Source organism: Pistacia vera, unplaced genomic scaffold, assembly GCF_008641045.1.
Source record: "Pistacia vera cultivar Batoury unplaced genomic scaffold, PisVer_v2 Contig274, whole genome shotgun sequence".
Lineage (NCBI taxonomy): Eukaryota > Viridiplantae > Streptophyta > Magnoliopsida > Sapindales > Anacardiaceae > Pistacia > Pistacia vera.
Window position 1 is genome coordinate 276,183 of NW_022196084.1, and position 19,831 is coordinate 296,013.

Genomic DNA, 19,831 nt, shown 5'->3' on the forward strand with positions numbered 1-19,831 from the left:
GGAATTTAGAGTTTATAAGGGAGCTTTCTCCCATTTGGTTGATTAAAGAAAAGAGAAAAGCTAGAGTTAGAGTAGAATTGTTTATGCACTTGAGTTGTATGATGAAATGCTCAAAAGAATCATAAGTAAGGGTAGAAAGCCTTAATTATTGCTACATGTCATAGTTACTTTTCATAAATGCATTAATGAGTATGAGTCATTGATGTGCATTAACTATGCTTTAATTATGCATTAGAAAAGAGAGTAGAGAAAGAGTAGAGACTTTTGAGTTTAGACTACTCTAAGAGTAGAAAGAAAGAGAGAATGAGCACTATGGAGTAAAGCTAGAGTAGTGCTTAATAAGAGAATAGAGTAGGTTGTGCGATGAGGAACCTGTGAGTACGGGTAGAGTATTCCCGCATGTACGCCGCATCAAGAAAGCGGCCAGAGTATCAGAAAGAGAAGTGGTGTAGCCCGTAGTGTACATGCGGATGAGGGCTATACCCGAGTTTACCCGAGAGATTTTATGCACTCACATGGCCAAAGGTTCCGAATCCATGCATAACCAAGTCCGATCGGCTAGAATGAGTAGAAGCCACAGGAGTGGGAGCGAGTCCCAGCCGTGCCTCCAGTCAGATGGGGCCGTGACTTACTAGAAAGAAAGTTAGCATAGAGGAATTATGAGAAAGAGAATTATATAGTTTTATTAAAGAAAGAGTTACGGAGACATTGGAGTTCAGGGGTTTACTTACTGAGCCTTGTTTGTGCTCATCCAGTTGTTCCCTATGTTTTTGTAGGTTCTAGATGAGGACACAGTCGGATGGACATCGGCACACGAATAGAAATGGCTACATTGTCTACCTTATTTTGATAGTTTTGCATATGTCACAAATCTTGTATATATTTGTATAAAGAATGCATATGTTTAATAAAAGAAAAATTTTGGGCCCAACTTTTTATATTATTGTTACATGTACTTTTACTATGCATGATTTTATAAGAATGGAGCCGTTACAAAGATCAAGTTGAGGCTGCATACCCCTTTGTGATCACGACGCTTTTTCCCCGGTTCCCCTTGATTTTTCTCTTGCACGGGAGTGGAGTCATCAATATATTCCTTGAAATGACCCTGCTTAATGAGGTCTTCGATCGCCTGCTTGAGAGCTCGGCACTCATCGATGTGATACCCATTATCCTGATGAAAGCGACAGTATTTTTTACTATTTCTAGTTGATGGGGGATTTTTCATGGGCTCGGGCTCTCCGAGCAGGCTGGCTTCTTCCGACTTGTCGAGAATAGCCGATACAAACACATTCAAAGGAGTATGCTGGTTTTTGTCGCGATCGCGATGAGGAACTGGGGCGTAAGACTTCTTAGGCTCATAGGACGGTTTCTTTCCTTTCCGTTAATCGTCAGCAGCCCATCTGCGATCAACTCTCCTGCTTTCCTCCTGACCAGGCGCACTACCTGAAGCGTCGAGGTAGCGGCGGTGGAGCGTTGCCACAAAATTTTTAATACGGAGATACTTCTCTGCAAGGTTATAAAAGCGGGTGAGGGAAACATCATCCTCAGCCTGTAGCTCTTTCCACAGATCGGTCTGTGGATGAACTCCTGCTATGATGAGGGTCCGAACAGACTCTTCGGGAGTGTGAGCTACCTTATTAAGTTCTCTGTGGAATCGATCTATGTACGATTGGAGGGATCCATCCCTTTCTTGCCTTATATTGCTGAGGTAGCTCAAAGGCATTGAGAATTTTCGGTTTGCTTGGAAGTGCCTTAGGAATGTCGTGCTCATCTGAGGCCACGAACTGATCGATCCCGCTGGGAATGACCTGAACTATCGTTTGGCATGAGCGGTTAGGGTCACTACCAAACAACGACACTTAGCCAAATCTGAAACCTATTGAAGCTTCATCAGGTTGTTGAATTCATACAAATGATCTTGCGAATCGAAATTTCCATCGAACGCCTGCATGTCGGGCATTCTAAATCTTGATGGGAGTGGGGTGATTAACACTACCGGAGAAAACGGAGACGCTGATGTGACCTGCCCTTACTTATTATGTTGAGCTTTTAGCTGGTCTAGAGCTCACTGCAGCTCCTCAATCTGGGGCAACGGAGCTATCTGGGGATTGCTTTCACCCATGCGAGTTCGACCCTTGCAGTTACGATTAAGAAAAGTCCGGAGGTTGGATTCTTCTTCGCCTCGACCGGCAGTCCTGGCTGCTCTCAACACACGCTGGCTAGAGTCGTGTGATGCCGATAACTGGTGCGGGAAATTTTCACGACCTCCACGATGGTACGAACCGCCCCGTGGAGTGTGGGAACCTGCCGCACAACTAAGATCAGGATTATTTCTCTGGCGGTGATGAGAATCGCCCCGCCTAGTACTTTTATAGGGGTTTTCATGCGACGAGACATGGGACGATTCGGGCTGTACCCTTTCACCAAGTCTTAACGCCATGGGTATTCTACTCGGGGCGTGGTCGGTGTTCGCTGGCCCTTTAGAGCCCTTAGGCCCATTTTTTGCCACTTGCTTACCCTTCCTTCGGTGCGCTACAGTGCTCGCAGCATGGGCTATCGCCCTTTGCCATGCTTTCGCGTGACCTGCAGGCATTTTTGGCGGTTGCACCGCCTCATTTGATTTGGGTGGCACACCTTGGTCCAAACGGTCCAACCTCTGCTTGACCGTTTGGAGAATATTGTTGAACCTGTCCAGGTAACTCATGACGGTAGAGTCAAGTTGTGAACTTGACGGGATATCTCCCACGGCATTCAGCGGGATCGAAGGTACCTCGGGAGAGGTGTCCTCCTGAATTTGGGGGATCTCCTCAGCACCCTGGTTGGTCCGCTCAGGTTCAAGTCGGTGAGCCATTTGTTGTTGTAAGACCAGTAAGTTAGAGATTCTCTTGATGAAGGACGCATACTAAATCAGACCCTCCTTCTAGCGCCAAACTATTGATACGTGATTTTGACACCAACCAAACGTACGTGTGAAATGCTGAGCTGACCCAGAAGACACACGTTGAATGAAAGAATGAGAGTAAATGAAATGACTAGACAGTATTTAAAGTGGTTCGGATGCTTAAGGAAGCAAGTCCTATGTCCACTGATGTTGTATTAATGATAGCGGTCAGGTCGCGTTCCGTGAGCTGACTTTTACAAATGATTACAAGAGAGAGTGAGAGAGAGAGAGAGCGTATATGCTGTTTTTTGAAGAGATTAGCTAATCCCCAAATTGAGAGAGGAACCCTCAATTTATAGTGGGATGGATTAAGGTTATGATTACTAAATCTGTGAGTTGGTGGGATTATCCGTACAAATCTTCCTTTATGTCCCATTGCCCACCTTCTAGAGTGATTTACGTGATTTGGTGCAGGAATTGGACATGTGGAAGCTCACCAGCTCTTGGCTGGTCTGGCGCGCACCCAGTGCACTGACAGAAGCACGCTACCCCTTTCCTCTCGTGATTCAGCTGCGGGTGTACCCAGGTTCTGACTTTTGCATGCTGACTAGACCTTACGTCAGCCTTACATTCTTTAGGCATAACATATTTGATTAATCAAGTCAACGAATAAAAAATCAGCAAGTTGTGTCTAACCATAGCTTCAGCTTGTTTGGGTTTGGTCAAATTAAATACCCACTTGTTTGTTTAATTATTCCTTCGAAACTCAACGGATGATCTCATATCTGATTAGTTTAATGGCTTAAACTTCTTATTGGATGAAGAGATATATACACGAGACTTAAAAAAGGAGGTGAACGGTAACGACCTTTCCATTTTCATTGTTCTTTTATTAATCTAGTACACGATGGCTATAGCCGAAGGAATGAATCGTTTTGATCTACTCCAAATTAATAAATTTACAATAATATTATTCAGCACATATACTTTAAAATATGTCATTAATTAGAACCAGCGAAAAATTGTGTCTAATATCCAATTTACATGATATATCAATATGGGATGTATAGACCGACCTAGAAATAAAAGAATTTATTTAAATTTAATGTATTTGGGGACAATACATAAACAAAACAATGTTGTCTAAGAGCTGTCTCTTGATAATCAAGCAAGTATCTCATAATAACTTAATGTATGTCGTATGATCTGGCGCCAACTGTAACAGACTTGGGAACGTGGAGCCATGATATATATATATATATATAACATCGACAGGTCATTGACAAAAAAAAAAAAAAAAAAAAAAAAAAAAAAAAAGGGATGTCACACTTTGTGATATTTCTTCGAATCTTTAGTTCTTTACCAACATCCTTCATTTAATAAATTTGGGTGAAATGCCCCAAAATCTTCTACAATCACTGCCCCTTTTTTCTCTTCATGGTCTCTTTTCTCTTAAAATATTGAACACTTCGTACTTTGAGCTTCCAAAATAGTACAGTCATTACTCTATTCTTGCAACTCAACATCTAATTTCCCTCTTAATTTGGTAAGCCCTTTGTCCATTTCCCTTTACATTATTGGAACTAATAGTTAAAGTTTAAAACTATTTCTTTAGCTTACCTGGTCCTACATACTAAACTCTTTTTTCTTTTGCAGAAAGAGATTAAAAGTGCTGCAGTCACTTGAAAATGTTATCCTCCTTTATAAGAATCACAGGTAACAGTCTAAAATCCTAATTCAGTTTCCTGTAGATAAATAACTTGCTGTAATCCTTACCTTCTTTCTCAATTTGTTGTTTGTATTTTAAAATATTGGCAGTTCTCATGTGGGCTGATTTTCTTGCTGCGTTTGCTATATGGATGATGATGACATACTTAACAAATGTATGGAAGATTGGTTTCACGCACGCTGCTGTCATTGTTAATTTCTTTTGGGGCATCGTCCTTATCATGCCATTGGCCTTACAATTTCTTGTTGATACTATCATCGGCAACTATTGGATGCTCTTGCTCTCCAGTTTTGCTTATAGCGCAGTAAGTTCCTCCTTTGCACCAATTCTTAAAGAATGTAATTGAGAATAATGCAGACTAATAGTGATTTTATTTTCTATTTGCCTCTATTTCTTTCTTATGAAACTTCCCCCAGCTTTTTAGAAGATTGAGAGAACATCTATGTTTTTTATTTTATATTTAATCAGAAAATGTCACACAATTTATATTTATCAGGGTTTGAGCTTTTTGGCAATGTCAACACCACCTGTAATGTCTGAGGCAATGGGCACCTGCAGTGAATACAAGCTGGAATGCATTGGCGAGGGACAGAAAATTCTCTTTTACACGGCTTTAGCTCTAACAGCCTACGGAATGTCAGGTCACATAACCTCAATAGGAGGGTTCATGGGGGAACAGATTACAGCATCAGGAGAACACAACGTCAGTCGAGGTGCGTTGGTGATGTTTTTTCTGAGCTTCTTTGGAGCGATCCTAGTGCCTGTAACAGGAGCAATAGCAATTCCTTTGATACACCCTTGGTCAATCAGGTTTGGGATTCCAGCAATTTGTACTGTGGTAGCAACACTAATTTTCTTGACTGGCACATGTTCTTACAGATATGTGAGACCAGAAGGGAGTTCTTTCACATCTGTCTTCAGGGTCTTTGTGGCCTCTGCTTCCAAAATATTTCATAGGTGCCCGAAGGATGCCACTGAGCTCTATGAGAGAGACCAAGAATTATACAAGGCGCCGCCTACTCGTGGCCTCAGGTTTGGACTCAATTACACACTCTTTCGATTGCAACATTTAGAAGAGAAAAGATTGAACTCTTTGTAAGACAAGCAATTTCCATTTTGCAGGTGCCTAGACAAGGCTGCAATTATATTAGCTGATCAAACTCTGGAGGAACAAGAAAGAAACAGATGGAGACTTTGCAGCGTCACAGAAGTGGAAGAAACAAAATCCCTTTTACGAATCATTCCAATATGTTTGACCTTCATTTTATTGGGAGTTTTATCTTCTGTAGGTTTCAGTTATTTTCTTGCGCAAGCAGATCACCTGAATCGCAAAGTTGGTCATCTGAGTGTCCCAATTGCAATACTCTTGTGGTTCTATGACATGAGCAAAAAATGCTTGGTGAACTTATACGTCCAGTTTGCAAACTGGTTAGGCGAAGGAGGAAGACGGTATGCTCCTGCCATTGGGATTGCAATATCAATGGTTGTTGGGATATTGTGCTTAATCACTGCAGCAAAAGTGGAGATTCGAAGGTTGGATGTCATCAGGAGCCATGGTTTGATTGATAGGCCTGATGATAAAATCCCCATGACCATGTTTTGGTTGCTTCCACAATTTGTACTTCTTGGAGGTTTTGATGGAATTTCTCAAACAAGTGCTGCTCGCTTTCTGACAGATCAGTTTCCTGCCACACTGGGCAATTACATGGCTCATATTGCTCTTGGAATATTCGGATTAGGAACCATGGGAAGTGTGTTGTCTGTTTATGTTGTGGGTATAATTAGTGAACGGGGAGGGAAACCGAGTTGGTTTCAAGACACACTTAATAAGACTCGTTTGGATAAGTATTACTGGACATTGGCCGCAATGACTGCAGTCAATCTTGTTGTATTTATTCTTGTGGCAATTTGGTATGCTTATAAAGATGCGACGGCAGAACTGGAAGCGCCTGAATTTGAAGAGGCTGGTGAGCCTTTTGATGATAATGCTAGATGTTGCTGTTGTTGCTGAGCTCTGATTTGTAACAACTCCTCATTTTGATTCTTGTACTTTTCTAACGAGTCAAAAAACAATAAACAATTAGTTGATTTGAGTCTAAAATGGAACTCAGAACTCCAACAGTAGAATAGAAGAAAAAAACGCAGAAAACCAAACTATAGAGATGCCCATAAGATTCATTTTCTCGGCAACCAAACGCAGAGGTTCAACTTTTCCGTTCTTTTAGAAGGTCTCGTTGTGATATTTTTGAGTTAAGAGTTAAACTCATCAAAATGCCAGCTGTGCAGTAAACAAGAATGAAAATCATGCCATACCAAAGGCCTAAGCAATACAAAGAACGCCAACACCACCACAGCGATCAGTGTACAAGTTCTCGTCAGTCTGGCTCTTGGCCAATCACAGTCAAGAGTGTAATGGAAAGAAAGAGGAGTTACAATGAACTCAGCAATAACAACTCTATAAAACGACCATTTGGTCGACTATTTAATGTCGATCAATGGTGCTGGAGGTGGGTCTCGGTAATCCTCTGCTGAGAACTCTCCTTGCTCAGCCCCTTCAGCGTCTTTCGCCATTGTTTCTCTCCAACTACTAAGTGAGCAAGAACGAAACAAAAGTGGGTTCAAGCTTAAAATATATAGAGCAAAACAATTTTTTACGGTTGGTCTCGAAGGGTAACAATAGCAATTTATGTAAGGTAGTTTAGAAAAAAAAAAAAAAAAAAAAAAAAATTATATATATATAAAATTGGAGCTTTGATGAAAAGAACCAAGTCATTAATGTTTAGAGATGGGTAATCTTGACTTTTCTGTTGTTCAGTCACCTTTTACGGTTAAGAAATCGTGTTCAAGGGAAGGTTTTTGAGGCTTCCAGATACGTGTAGGAGGCAGTTGTGAAAACTGATACCTTAGGGGGGGTATCTGATAATTGCCCCATAATCTTAGGGGAGGCCGGTAGCTCTATGTATCGTTTGATAGTCAGCAATACCATCATTCTTACATTGTATTCTAGATTTTCTCTCGTAACTGAATATTAACATATATCATAATAGAATTAATTGGGGGTGTTAATTGTATTTGGGCTTAAGCCCACTGTAGAGTTAGAATTATTATTATTATTATTTTATTTTTTTCTTTCCCAAAAGTATAAGAGCTATTTATTACATAATTCACCATTGCAATCAAACAAACACTTGCAGGCAACCACCAAAGACACTTAATCACATGATCAAAGGGAGAACGATATTTTCCCACCCAAGGTTTAGCAAAATGACCCTTTCTCACCTTTCAAGTTTTAAAATAATACTTTCTCACAATTTATTAGGTTCTATTATATTTTCCGTTAATATTTTACTAAAAGACAAAAATACCTTTAAAAATATTTAACTTTATAAACTTTTTATTTAGCTAAAAAGTCAAAAAAGAAAAAATAGTTAATCCCCACCTAAAAAGTTAGGAGTAATAATATGCAATTATTTAAAGTTAAATGATCTTAATATTTATTTATTTATAATTTCATCAATATCCTACCACTATTATTCTACAATCTACTAAATTTATAATGTTTTTTATTTTTATTAATTAATATAGAAAATCAATATTTTTAATTAATTGGATAAACAAAGGAAAAAAAATCTTTACACTTAAACTAATATATAATTTAGTAAAAACTTGGTCAATCAGGTTTACTGTAACATCTCTAATGCCTGTAACTGGAGGTTCAACAATTCCTTTGATACAACCTTGGTCAATCAGGTTTGGGATTCCAGCAATATGTTTGTGGTAGCAACAATAACGTTCTTGACTGATTCACGTTCTTATGAGCATGTGAGACCACAGGGAGTTTCACGTCTATTTTTAGGGTCTCTGTGACCTCTGCTTCCAAAATGTTTCATAGATGCCCAAGGCAAGTCACTGAGCTCTATGAGAGGAGTGAAAATGATCTCCATAAGTTGCCGCATACTCGCGGCCAAACTCTCTCTCAATTGACTTAGATTTGAAAGAGGCGTGAGAGCTTTCCAAACGGTATTTGTCTAAGCTTATAAACTAATTCAAACCATATTATAAACACTAAATTTGTTTGTAATTTTTTCAAGTTTATAAAAAATAATAATAATAATAATAAGCTGGGGGATACCTTTTTTTTTTTTTTTTTTTTTCTTATAAATAGAATACGTATAAGCTACTTTGACTAACTATATTACCATGTTATCTCTATTTAATTTTAAAATTCCATCATATAATTTTATTTATTATTTGATAAAATAATATCGTACCATTTTTAATGCACTTATAAGCTTTATAAAGCACATTTTACTAAACGCATTAACTACTTATCAGTTACTTATAAGTACTTTAACCAAACACGTAATTGCTTAAATTTTATATGTTTATAAGCTCAAATTACCTTATAAGTGAACGAAATAGAGACAACAACGAGAATAAAATAACAGTAAAACAAATCACAGATAGTAAACAAAGAGAAAATAACACGCACAATTTACACTAGTTCACCCAATATAGGTTACGGTCCAACCGAGTCAATAGTATTACAATACTTTCTCACCTCTCTTGTTTATAATGAATGAATTGTCTTATGATTGCTATCACTCTCATAACAAGAGAAAAATATATTTATATATTAGGTTTAAAGTGACAAAACCTAGTTTTACAATGATTTTTATTCCTAAGTCCAAATCCAATAAAGAATTAATGAGCTAAAGAAATCCTACAGCGGTTACACATAGAAAATGCCCAAACCGCCTATGAGTGCGCGGGCATTGCCCCCACGACCCTCGCCCGCTAATCGAGGAGCGGGGCCCCTACTCGCTGACTAGTCAACAGGAACCCCGAATACGTCTGCGTAATCAATTAATGTTAAAATAGTCGACAACTCCAACAATAAGCACAAACTGCTTATAAGCTTATTTTCATAAGCTCGGCCAGACAGACACGGTCTAAACAAGGCTGCAATAATATTACATTATTACGTTATAAAACTCTAGAGGAGCAGGAAAGAAACAGATGGAGACTTTGCAGAGTCACAGAAGTGGAAGAAAGAAAATCTCTTTCACGAATCATCCCAATGTGCCAGCATGACCTTCATTTTCTTGGGAGAAATAAAACCTCTGGAATTCACTTTTTTTCTCGCGCAAGCAGACCACCTGAACCGTAAAGTGGGTTTTCTGAGTGTCCCTTTCACGATACTCATGTTCTTCCATCACATAGGCAATATCTTCTCGCGTACAAAGTACATCGATTTTGCAAACTCGTTAAGCAAAGAAAAAAAAAAACAGTATGCTCCTCCAATTCGAACTGCAATATCAATGGTTATTGGGATATTATGCTGTATTACGGCAGCAAAAGTGGAGACTCGAAGATTGGATATGATTAGGAGCCATGGTCTCATTGACAAGCCTGATGATAAAATCCCGATGAGCTTGTTTTGGTTGGCTCTGCAATTTATACTTCTAGGAGGCTTTGACGGAATTTCTTCAATTAGTTTTTCTAGATTTCTTATTGATTAGTTTCCTTCCACAATGGACAATTACTTGGCTCATATTGGAATTGGTATATATGGATTAGGAACAATGGGCGGTGCCCTGTGTGTTTACGTTGTGGGTATAATTAGTGAACGGGGAGGGAAACCAAATTGGTAGTTAACAAGAGTCGTTTGGATTAGTATTACTGGACGTTGGCCGCAATGACTGTGGTTAATCTTGCTCTATTATTATAGCACTTTGTTATGATTATAAAGAGTCGACTAAACTCTAAAGAACCGGAAGCGCCTGAGGTTGAAGAAGAAGAGCCTTTTTCATCATGATTTTTAATTTTTGTTTTGATGTGACCGGGATGTTTAAGACAATTTACGCGCACCTTAACTAATTCCCAAGACTCTGAAGTTAACGGTTAGGTAAACTTCTAGTAGTCATCCCTATTAGTAATCGAGAAAAATACACATTAACTAATTTTTAAGACTTTGAAGTTAACGATTAAGTAAATTTCTAATAGTCATCCCTATTAACAATCGAGAAAAATCGAGCTCAAGACCTCTTGAGTAAGATATGTCTCTATTTGACTACTTAGTCACCCAGGATAGTTGATAATGCTTAATGTTATTGTCTTCTGAGCTTAGATTTGTTATAAACAATAACAGGATTTGTTGTTTTATGAATTTTGTGAATTGTTCTTTTGTTTTTTGAAAATAATTAGAAAATACAGTCCGAAAATAATAATATAAAATGTGAAAAGAAAAATACATTTGGTGTAGTTGTTTTAATATAAAAAAATAATAAAAAATAAAATTTATCACATACACGACAGATAAACAGATAAAAGTCCTTCAAATTATCACTTATATTTTGTCTTAAATATGTTAATTTTTTTATTTTTGTAATAAAAAAATATATTAATTTGAAATGTACTTTTTATTTTATAAAAGAGGAGAGAACATAAAAAATTAAAATTAAATTTTTTACTAGAAATTTGATGTCGCCTTCCTTGCTTATAAATTCTCGGTTTTGTAAAAATAAAAACAAAAAACTCATAAATGAACTTTATACATAATTTTCAAGAAAGAAGAAATGAAAACAATTTGGGCCGGGCCGTTTTCCCTGGGTCCTAAGGCCACAAACAAGGCGCTATTGTAAGTTGTAACCACCAGTTACAAAAGGTCTCCTTGTCTAGAAACGTCAGTTCAATCAGCGTTTTTTATTTCCGGTCTACGTGGGAGCTTGCTTAAGTAAGTGGGCAAGTACAATAGAACAGACACAGTGACCCAAACAAGAAGCAGCAAGCTAGAAGAAACTGAGGGAAACCAGGGGTTTTAGCAGGGAGAAAAAGAGAGAGAGAGAGAGAGAGAGAGAGAGAGAGAGAGTTGAGGATGGACGTGATAAAGACGCAGCAAATATCAGCGAGACCAATAGAGAAGGTGATCGTGCACCCCCTGGTGTTACTGAGTATAGTAGACAACTATAACCGTGTTGCTAAGGACACTCGCAGGCGTGTTGTAGGTGTCCTCCTCGGTAGCTCCTACAAAGGCACCGTCGATGTCTCCAACAGCTACGCAGGTCTTTTTTTTTCTTTTCTATTTGAATATATTTCTTTTCAATTCGCATTTAGATCTATCAATTTTAGGGTTTAATTGCTCACAAAATTTAGTTAATTTTATAGGAACTTTAAAGTTAGGGTTTTATATTTTCAGTTGTATTGGTAACTTTGAGATTGGAAAACGAGTTTCATTTAGTGAATGTTTTGAAGTTGTTTAGAAAAAATAGAAAATTGGCATGAATTTGGTTGATGTTATGGTATGTTGCAGTGTTCTGGTTAAATAATTTGGTTGTGTTGCCTACATTGGTGTAATTATGCTTATAGATTGGAAGTACAGTTTTGTGAAGTTTACTGTGTTTCCTTTCTTACTTGTTTTGGAAAGAATTTCCTAGAAATATTCGCTAGCGGTTGGTTTTTGGTTTAGTTTACGTTTGCATTTTATTTTGGCAATAAGGCTATTCCTTTTTATGTGATGCATTTTGGCAATTAGGTTATTCCTGTTTTCTACTAAACTTGTATTAAATTATGTGGTGGGAGATTTTGCCAAGAAGTTCATTACTTTACCTGGGCACAAGAGTTATGCTTGTAAATCTCAAGAGTACTTTTCACTAATAAATGCTTTGAGATGTTGATGGTCCTCCCTTTTGTGAACTTGTGTTGTGAACCAGTGTTTCTGCCAGTTCTATCTGTCTATCTGGGATTGGCTATGGGCCATTAATGTATATATTCTTTATCTTCATTCACTCCTTTTCCGTACGTCTTGTAGATGTAATCTGGTCTGCTGCTGTATCAGTGTTTTTGATAAAACTTTCCATTTACCCTAAATAGTTTGTAAATGAAGTTTTTTTCCCTATGTTAGATAAATATTTATTGTTCTATCTGAATGTTGGAATTTGTTAATTTCAGTGCCTTTTGAGGAAGATGACAAGGACTCTAGCATATGGTTTCTTGACCACAACTACCATGAAGCCATGTTTTCAATGTTCAAAAGAATTAATGGTAATCTTTTTTTGTAACTTTGTCTCAAAAAATTTCTTGGTTTTTACTTATCAGCATGTATAAATTTATGATATTTGTTTCAGCCAAGGAGCATGTTGTAGGGTGGTATAGTACAGGCCCGAAGCTACGGGAGAATGATCTCGATATTCATCAATTATTCCACAAGTGAGTTTATATATGTATATATGTTTATCAAGTTCACTTTTTCCAGTGGAGCATATTGTCTTTATCAACCTGTATTGGATGTTGTAGCTATGTTCCAAATCCTGTATTGGTTATCATTGATGTCCAGCCAAAGGAGCTGGGAATACCCACCAAGGCCTACTATGATGTTGAAGAGGTTAAAGAGGTAGAACCATACTATTGATTTATTCTGGTTGCTGTTAATAGTTGTTCAGATACGTAAAGTGACTGATAATGCCCATCTTAACTGTTGGTAATGGTTGTTATGATGTTAGAAAAGAAGACTCACAGAATAATTATGCTGTTGTTTTTTCCGAACAAGCCACCTTAATTTTCTCATTCAGTAACTATACTGATACTGTATCATCTTACAGAATGCTACTCAGAAAAGCCAGAAGGTTTTTGTACATGTGCCTTCAGAAATTGCAGCTCATGAAGTTGAGGAAATCGGTATGCCTTTAGATAAAAGACCTCATTACTTTTTGCCATTATGATAATTTGCAGTTGATTCTGTGATTGATTTATTTTCTAATTTTCTGCAACAATAATGTTCTAATATCACCTGTCAACAGGAGTGGAACACTTGCTGAGGGATGTGAAGGATACCACCATCAGTACTCTAGCAACTGAGGTTTCTATATTATTAATCATTTTTTTTTACCCCTGAAGTTTCTTATGTTGAGTTTCGGCCATCTCTTTTTGTCAAACTCAAAATGAACTTGATAATATTAGCCGTCATTTATAGAAGTTGGAGGTATATTCAAAGAAAACAAGGAATATGATTATATTGTCCTGTACAGGTCACTGGAAAACTTACAGCCCTTAAAGGTCTGGATGCACGACTAAGAGAGATCCGTGGTTACCTTGATCTTGTTATTGATGAGAAGCTTCCATTGAATCACGAGATACTTTACCATTTACAGGTGCACTTTTCTTTTTTATATATTTTTATCCCACTTGTGTCTTCAAGTCTAAATTATTCTTTTTTATTTTTATGTGTATCTCATGCTTTCTTGTACGTCCAAATTGCAGGATGTGTTCAATCTGCTACCGAACCTCAATGTGAATGAATTAATTAAGGCCTTTGCAGGTAATACAAGCCAAAATTTGTCAGAAATGCTTGGTTTCTTGCAATTTAAACTGGTCAATCTTTCAGCCCCTGATAATGGACATATATATTTCCTCTTGTGTAGTAAAAACAAATGATATGATGTTGGTCATATATCTTTCATCACTCATCCGCAGTGTCATTGCACTGCACAACTTGATCAATAACAAGGTCAGAGTTCTCTCTTGATACTGATAGTTACCCTGATTGTATGACTATGTTCATGACTAGGATTGTTTTCTGATTTGCTAATTGGTTTTTCAGATGCTGAACAAAGAACATGAAAAGGCTGAGGATGCAAAGCCAGCAGCAGTCCCAGCTGCCAGTGCAAGCTAAAGAGCTAGTTTGTTGGGCATTTTGGTTTCAGCCATGACAGAACTCAAACGTGTGGAAGGGGTTGGGGAAGGAGGGCAGGGCCAGTTGTATTATGAGGCATTTCATTGATGACAATTGTGTATTCTTCATAGTATGACCAGAGATCACTGGCCCCAAAACTCTTGCCTTGTTATGTGATGTTGGACTTTTTTTATATTTTTTTCCCTGGCATTTTTTATCATGTTGATTAACCATTTTAGATTAGATTCCAGATACATTTTGACATTGCTGTAATTTGGAGGTGTTAACTTCTGTAGCATCCTTTTTTTATCTTGCTGAATATGAGACTCGATACTATAGGAGGATGAAGGAAAAAAAAAAAAAAACCAGCGTTGGACTTTGGAGTGATGGTATTTCTAATTTTAATTCTCAAAAGTCAAAAGTATTATAAAAAAATTAAATGAAAAAACAATAAAACAGGATGCAGAAGTTCTTTACGGCATGACCTAAATTTCAATAATATTATAATATCCCTGAACACTTCCGAGCCGGTGGCCGTGGCTGTTTCTCTACATTAATGGCAGGTGACAACGGTGATGAAACAAATAATATGAACAATAATGATCGTCGTCACAGAAGATATTTATATAGTTCTATAGCCTTGTCCAATTGAATATGTTAATATAATCTTCAATCCTGATCCCTGATTATAATTTTTAAAGAGGTTACTGGTTAATGGTTATACTAAACAAGCGAAATGGTAATTTCCCGTTACGAGTGAAAGTGGTTATTTATCCAAATGACCGTTTATGTGGTTATTTTTTCAGAATAGCGAAAGTGGTTATTTATTCAAACTACCGTGTTTCTGATTATCATTACAAGTGATCATTTTTGGTTGTTTTTGTAACTTGCAACAACCGTCGCCGTCTTCGCTTATATGCGAGGCTTGCTTTCTGTGTTTTCGAAGAACTTTACTGCTCCAAAGAAGGAAGAGAACTTTTAGAAGTATGTATTACAACCCAACTGAATCTCCCACAATTTCTAATTAAATCTCTTCTTGCCTTTTTTTTTTCCTCAAGCTGCCTTGTGAGTGAAATTATTAAGATTTTTTTTAGACGCATTGTATATTTAGGTTTCCCATGTGTATCTGATTTGGTATTCTCTGTCTTTGTTGAAATTTAAGTAGTTAGACAGTGATTCAGTAATATGCATTCGAGCTGTTCGAAGAAAAGACTGAAAAGAACTTGTTTTATTAAGCATCCGTTATAGGAAGTATCAAAAATAGGGATTTAATCGAGTATATAAATGAAAATATATAGTTGTTGACTGAAGTCAGAATGAATGCTCAGTTGTAACAAAAAAAGAGAATTGGTTGTCGAAAGAATTATTTTCAACTGGTTCTGATACTTATAAACAAGTAGGAAATTTTTACTCTTGCTTCGTTTATTTATATAAATTATGAGCTATTTGCGTTTGACTCTGGTTTTAGGAGTTTTCTTTTACACCAGGAGCTTAAAACATGGGCAAGGCTTCGAGGGACAAGAGGGTAGATTTTCATTCCTTTTGGAATTTAATATCATGCTTTTCTCTGGATTTTTCACTTTGGAACTTTTACTAATAAACTGGTTGGTTTGCAGGATATCTATTATCGAAAAGCAAAAGAAGAAGGTTGGCGGGCTAGAAGTGCTTTTAAGCTCCTTCAGATAGATGAAGAATTCAATATATTTGAAGGTAGATCCTCTCTGTGCTCTCTCTACTTCTAGTTGATTCCTTTCTGTTATCTCTATGGAGAAGATTATATCTAAATGGATGGAAGTTTGATAATTTCTATGTCTTTGCTTAATATCTATTTTTACTAAACGCAACCTTCTGAAAAGATATTAAATTATGAGTTGTAAAGTGTTCACCTTCAGTTTAAAAACAATGTCATTTGCAGGAGTGAAACGTGTGGTAGATTTATGTGCTGCCCCTGGTAGCTGGAGTCAGGTACGACTGTTTTGAATGATTATCATATTGGCTTATACATTGCTTCACATATAGGTGTCGAATAGCATGCATACATGCGTATCTCTCAATAGTTGATGTTTGATTTTTTTATATTTGAATTATTCAACATTGACATGGTTTATTAGCTATTGCTTCTCCCTTACCTTCAATGTAAGCCACGACAAACACTGCATGTCTTGTGGTCTTGTTGTTTGAAATTGACTAAGTCATGTTCACTTCTCATGTGTAGGTTTTGAGTCGTAAATTATATCTCCCAGCAAAGTTTTCGCCTGATTCAAGGTAATTCTCGTCTTGTGAAATTTCCTTTCCAGGTTTGGGAGCAAGTTTCATGTTGAGATTGATTCTTTGCCTAATACAGAATGGAAGTTGAATAAACGCACATTATGTAATTCAATGAAATGTGTTATGGCTTTATGAAATAACAATCTTAGGTGTTTGCATATTTTTCTCACTCTTGCGTTTGTATGTGTGAATTTCTGAAAAAATTTTGAGTTGGATGCATTTTGAAATTTTCAAAGATATACTCTATTCTTAGTCCTTTCCTCTGTTTTGATAAATTTTTGTAACTTTTCAAGATAGATCCTCTTTAGTCATGTGAAACTTCAGAGGGTGATATTTGCATTTCACAATTCCTCATTTGAGAACCCTCACTAATGGAATATCCAAGAGGTTCCAGGAAAAATCTATACTATAAGCGTTTGATACGAAGTTTCCATATATCAGCTACACTCTTTTTACTTAGGGTTATCGGCACTTTGACAATGGTGCAGAATTCTATGCATGTTATACTACTATGAAAAATATTTAAATATCTGATATTCTTCAAAATACATACTACCTGCCGGTCAAGACATAACTTCATTTACTGTAAATTGTAGGGATAATGATCTTCCTCTCATTGTGGCCATCGATTTGCAACCTATGGCTCCAATTGAAGGTGTTATTCAAGTGCAGGGTGATATAACTAATGCGCGAACAGCTGAAGTGGTAAGGATTATCATCATTTATTGCTTCTTTCTTGTGATACAGCTTTCAGTTGAAACTACGTAAACATTTAGGTCTGATGTTTGTTCCAAATGATTTTAGCTACTCAAGATTATTATTATGCCGTTTCTTTTTACAGGTTATTAGACATTTTGACGGCTGCAAAGCTGACTTGGTTGTGTGCGATGGTGCTCCTGATGGTAAAATGGCTTTATTTTGTTGTGGCTACCTTTTATCTGGACCAACCCATTACTGCTTTCAGAGCCATTACATATGTTCTTAAGCGTGCTGTATTCAATGATATTTTGCAGTCACTGGCCTTCATGACATGGATGAATTTGTTCAATCCCAACTCATACTAGCTGTAAGTGTACAGGGATTTACTTTGTGAACTTTTGTTGTAATTCACTTTTGATTGATATGGGCTGGCCCGCCTTTTATGCAGGGTTTAACAATTGTTACCCATGTACTTAAAGAAGGTGGTAAATTTATTTCAAAGATATTTCGTGGAAAAGATACAAGTCTCCTATACTGTCAGGTGAAAGTATACTTTTTGAAACTCCAGTTTAGGACTATTCCTCATTCTAGTTCAACTCCCTACATTACTGATTCAATGTTTCTAGCATAACTGTGTAGTGATATATCTTCTTACTCCATAACCACACGGAATCAATATTGGTATTACATTACTTAAGTCTAACATTATGCACATGTCATGGATTGTTCACATAATAGCAGTTCATTTATATATATATATATATATATATCTTTAGTTTTTAAGTTCTTGATTCATAAAAAGAATTATTTGTGCTTTCAGCTGATGAGCTTTCGATGTAATCTAAAGACCTGAATATATATGTTTTTAGCTGTGGTTTTGTTTTGTTTAACTTTATTAGTTCTGAAATAAACATGATGGCATCAAATGCAGTTATTGATTTGTGTTTCATGTTTCAGTTGAAATTATTTTTTCCTGTCGTGACCTTTGCAAAACCAAAAAGCAGTCGCAATTCCAGCATAGGTAAGTTTACCCTAATGTACCATCATTTCTGTCAGTTTTTTAGTGTGGTAGCCTGTGTGGAGAAAGTGATTTGATCCCAGTTTGTTGTACTCAAAGCTTAAACTTGAATTGTCTTTCATGCAGAGGCATTTGCTGTTTGTGAAAATTATTCCCCTCCTGAAGGATTTAACCCAAAAGACCTGCACCGTCTTTTGGAAAAGGTGGGAAGCCCCTGGGGAGGAGATGATCAAGGTAAGTGTATTTACAACATTGTTTTATACTCAGGTTCTGAAGTTTATTGTATTGATAGGCATGCGCATGCAATTTTTCAAGAAATAATTTTTGACACATTATCTGCTGAGATGTAGATATAAGACATGAATTTATATCCAATCTCTGTCCGAGAAGAAAGTCCTCAAGCTTTTATGTTGTGTTTGAAATTTATGTTCTTTTAGAGAATCATTAATTAAGAACTTGAAACTTGCTTCAGATTTAAATTCCAGTTGAGAATATTGACTTAAAGAAAGTTTAAGTTGAGATATGTTGATTTTGTTATATGTTGAAATTGTGCCGCGGAAATATATTGTTGTCCAAGAAAAAAATACATATGATGAAAGCATAGACTTTTGGAGTGTTGAAATTTGAGTTCCTCTGCGTGTATCACCATATGTTTGCACGTCAACCAATTTTGTAATTTCATTTATTTTGTTGGCCTTAGTTTAGTTTAATTTCATACAGAATAACTCCTGTTGATTCTTGTATGATTATCGATTCATCCTTGCCTAATAGAAAAAATGTACTTTTCTCATTGTCAAACTTTGTATAATGAGAAAGTACCCGCACTCTTCGATTATGGAATGTTCAGTTTTATGCAAAGCCTACTTTCTCGAATTTTCTTGTTTCATGTAGTGGTAATGTTATATAATTTGTGCTTATCACATGGCAGATTGCAGTAGTGGGGGGTTGGAAGGGCCGAATAAGGTGTACATCCCATTCTTAGCCTGCGGGGACCTTAGTGGCTATGATTCTGACCGTTCGTATCCGCTGCCGAAAGTTGCTGAAGGAACCTACCAGAGCTTGGACCCTGTACAACCCCCAATTGCCCCTCCTTATAAGAGAGCTCTTGAAATGAAAAAGGCTTCCAGTCAAGGTATCCGAGAGCTTGAAAAGCTTTCCTTGGATTCTTGATAATGCCTTTTACTGTTGCTTTTTTCATTTATGGGCCAGAAAATTTTGAAACAGTTAGATTTGTGTTATTATGTGGACCGCCAAAATTATTTGATGCAAACTATATACCTTTCTTGTTGTATAAACAAAAAAAAAAAAAAAAAAAAAAAAAATCTTTTCCTACCCATAATTGTTTATCTGTCCCCTAAATTGTCAGCATAAAGATATTTCTATTTCATTATATAGCTAGTAGATAAACTTGATAGGATTTAGAATTTAATCAAATTAGATGCATAACATTATTTTAGCTAGAGTTACAGGATTTGTGATCGACTTATGACTGTTTTGATGTATTATTAAGCAAGTTGGGATGTACCGTTGAACGTTTGAGTTTTCATTTATGGTCCTGGTAGG

At 36.8% G+C, this 19,831-nt stretch overlaps 3 protein-coding genes across 3 annotated transcripts; all 3 read left to right on the forward strand.

The window, feature by feature from the left end:
• Positions 1 to 4,278: 4,278 nt before the first annotated feature.
• On the forward strand, positions 4,279 to 6,966 carry LOC116133774 (protein NRT1/ PTR FAMILY 5.5). The gene is made up of 5 exons (XM_031419464.1): positions 4,279 to 4,430; positions 4,541 to 4,600; positions 4,703 to 4,917; positions 5,110 to 5,645; positions 5,736 to 6,966. The coding sequence occupies exons 2-5, from the start codon at positions 4,573 to 4,575 to the stop codon at positions 6,622 to 6,624; spliced, it is 1,668 nt and encodes a 555-aa protein (XP_031275324.1). The 5' UTR covers positions 4,279 to 4,430; positions 4,541 to 4,572; the 3' UTR covers positions 6,625 to 6,966.
• A 4,407-nt stretch (positions 6,967 to 11,373) lies between these two features.
• Positions 11,374 to 14,602, forward strand: LOC116133759 (26S proteasome non-ATPase regulatory subunit 7 homolog A-like). The gene is made up of 10 exons (XM_031419447.1): positions 11,374 to 11,677; positions 12,564 to 12,656; positions 12,740 to 12,821; positions 12,909 to 13,005; positions 13,214 to 13,289; positions 13,412 to 13,470; positions 13,640 to 13,762; positions 13,872 to 13,929; positions 14,033 to 14,118; positions 14,212 to 14,602. Exons 1-10 carry the CDS (start codon positions 11,491 to 11,493, stop codon positions 14,281 to 14,283), a joined length of 933 nt encoding a protein of 310 aa, XP_031275307.1. The 5' UTR covers positions 11,374 to 11,490; the 3' UTR covers positions 14,284 to 14,602.
• Positions 14,603 to 15,160: 558 nt separating this feature from the next.
• LOC116133764 (putative tRNA (cytidine(32)/guanosine(34)-2'-O)-methyltransferase) lies at positions 15,161 to 19,566 on the forward strand. The gene is made up of 12 exons (XM_031419454.1): positions 15,161 to 15,267; positions 15,752 to 15,808; positions 15,900 to 15,993; positions 16,199 to 16,248; positions 16,499 to 16,548; positions 17,148 to 17,256; positions 17,393 to 17,453; positions 17,565 to 17,617; positions 17,699 to 17,791; positions 18,208 to 18,271; positions 18,395 to 18,502; positions 19,197 to 19,566. The coding sequence occupies exons 2-12, from the start codon at positions 15,782 to 15,784 to the stop codon at positions 19,436 to 19,438; spliced, it is 951 nt and encodes a 316-aa protein (XP_031275314.1). The 5' UTR covers positions 15,161 to 15,267; positions 15,752 to 15,781; the 3' UTR covers positions 19,439 to 19,566.
• The last annotated feature ends 265 nt before the right edge of the window (positions 19,567 to 19,831 follow it).

Bases quoted from the DNA above. Each gene is read 5' to 3' on its own strand.
- LOC116133764 (XM_031419454.1), top strand. From the start codon at position 15,782: ATGGGCAAGGCTTCGAGGGACAAGAGG. The intron at 15,994-16,198 runs GTAGATCCTCTC...TGTCATTTGCAG, and splicing joins AGAATTCAATATATTTGAAG to GAGTGAAACGTGTGGTAGAT. The intron at 16,249-16,498 runs GTACGACTGTTT...TCTCATGTGTAG, and splicing joins CCCCTGGTAGCTGGAGTCAG to GTTTTGAGTCGTAAATTATA.
- LOC116133774 (XM_031419464.1), top strand. From the start codon at position 4,573: ATGTTATCCTCCTTTATAAGAATCACAG. The intron at 4,918-5,109 runs GTAAGTTCCTCC...TATATTTATCAG, and splicing joins CCAGTTTTGCTTATAGCGCA to GGTTTGAGCTTTTTGGCAAT. The intron at 5,646-5,735 runs GTTTGGACTCAA...TCCATTTTGCAG, and splicing joins CCGCCTACTCGTGGCCTCAG to GTGCCTAGACAAGGCTGCAA.
- LOC116133759 (XM_031419447.1), top strand. From the start codon at position 11,491: ATGGACGTGATAAAGACGCAGCAAATATCAGCGAGACCAATAGAGAAG. The intron at 13,006-13,213 runs GTAGAACCATAC...ATCATCTTACAG, and splicing joins ATGTTGAAGAGGTTAAAGAG to AATGCTACTCAGAAAAGCCA. The intron at 13,471-13,639 runs GTTTCTATATTA...TGTCCTGTACAG, and splicing joins TCAGTACTCTAGCAACTGAG to GTCACTGGAAAACTTACAGC.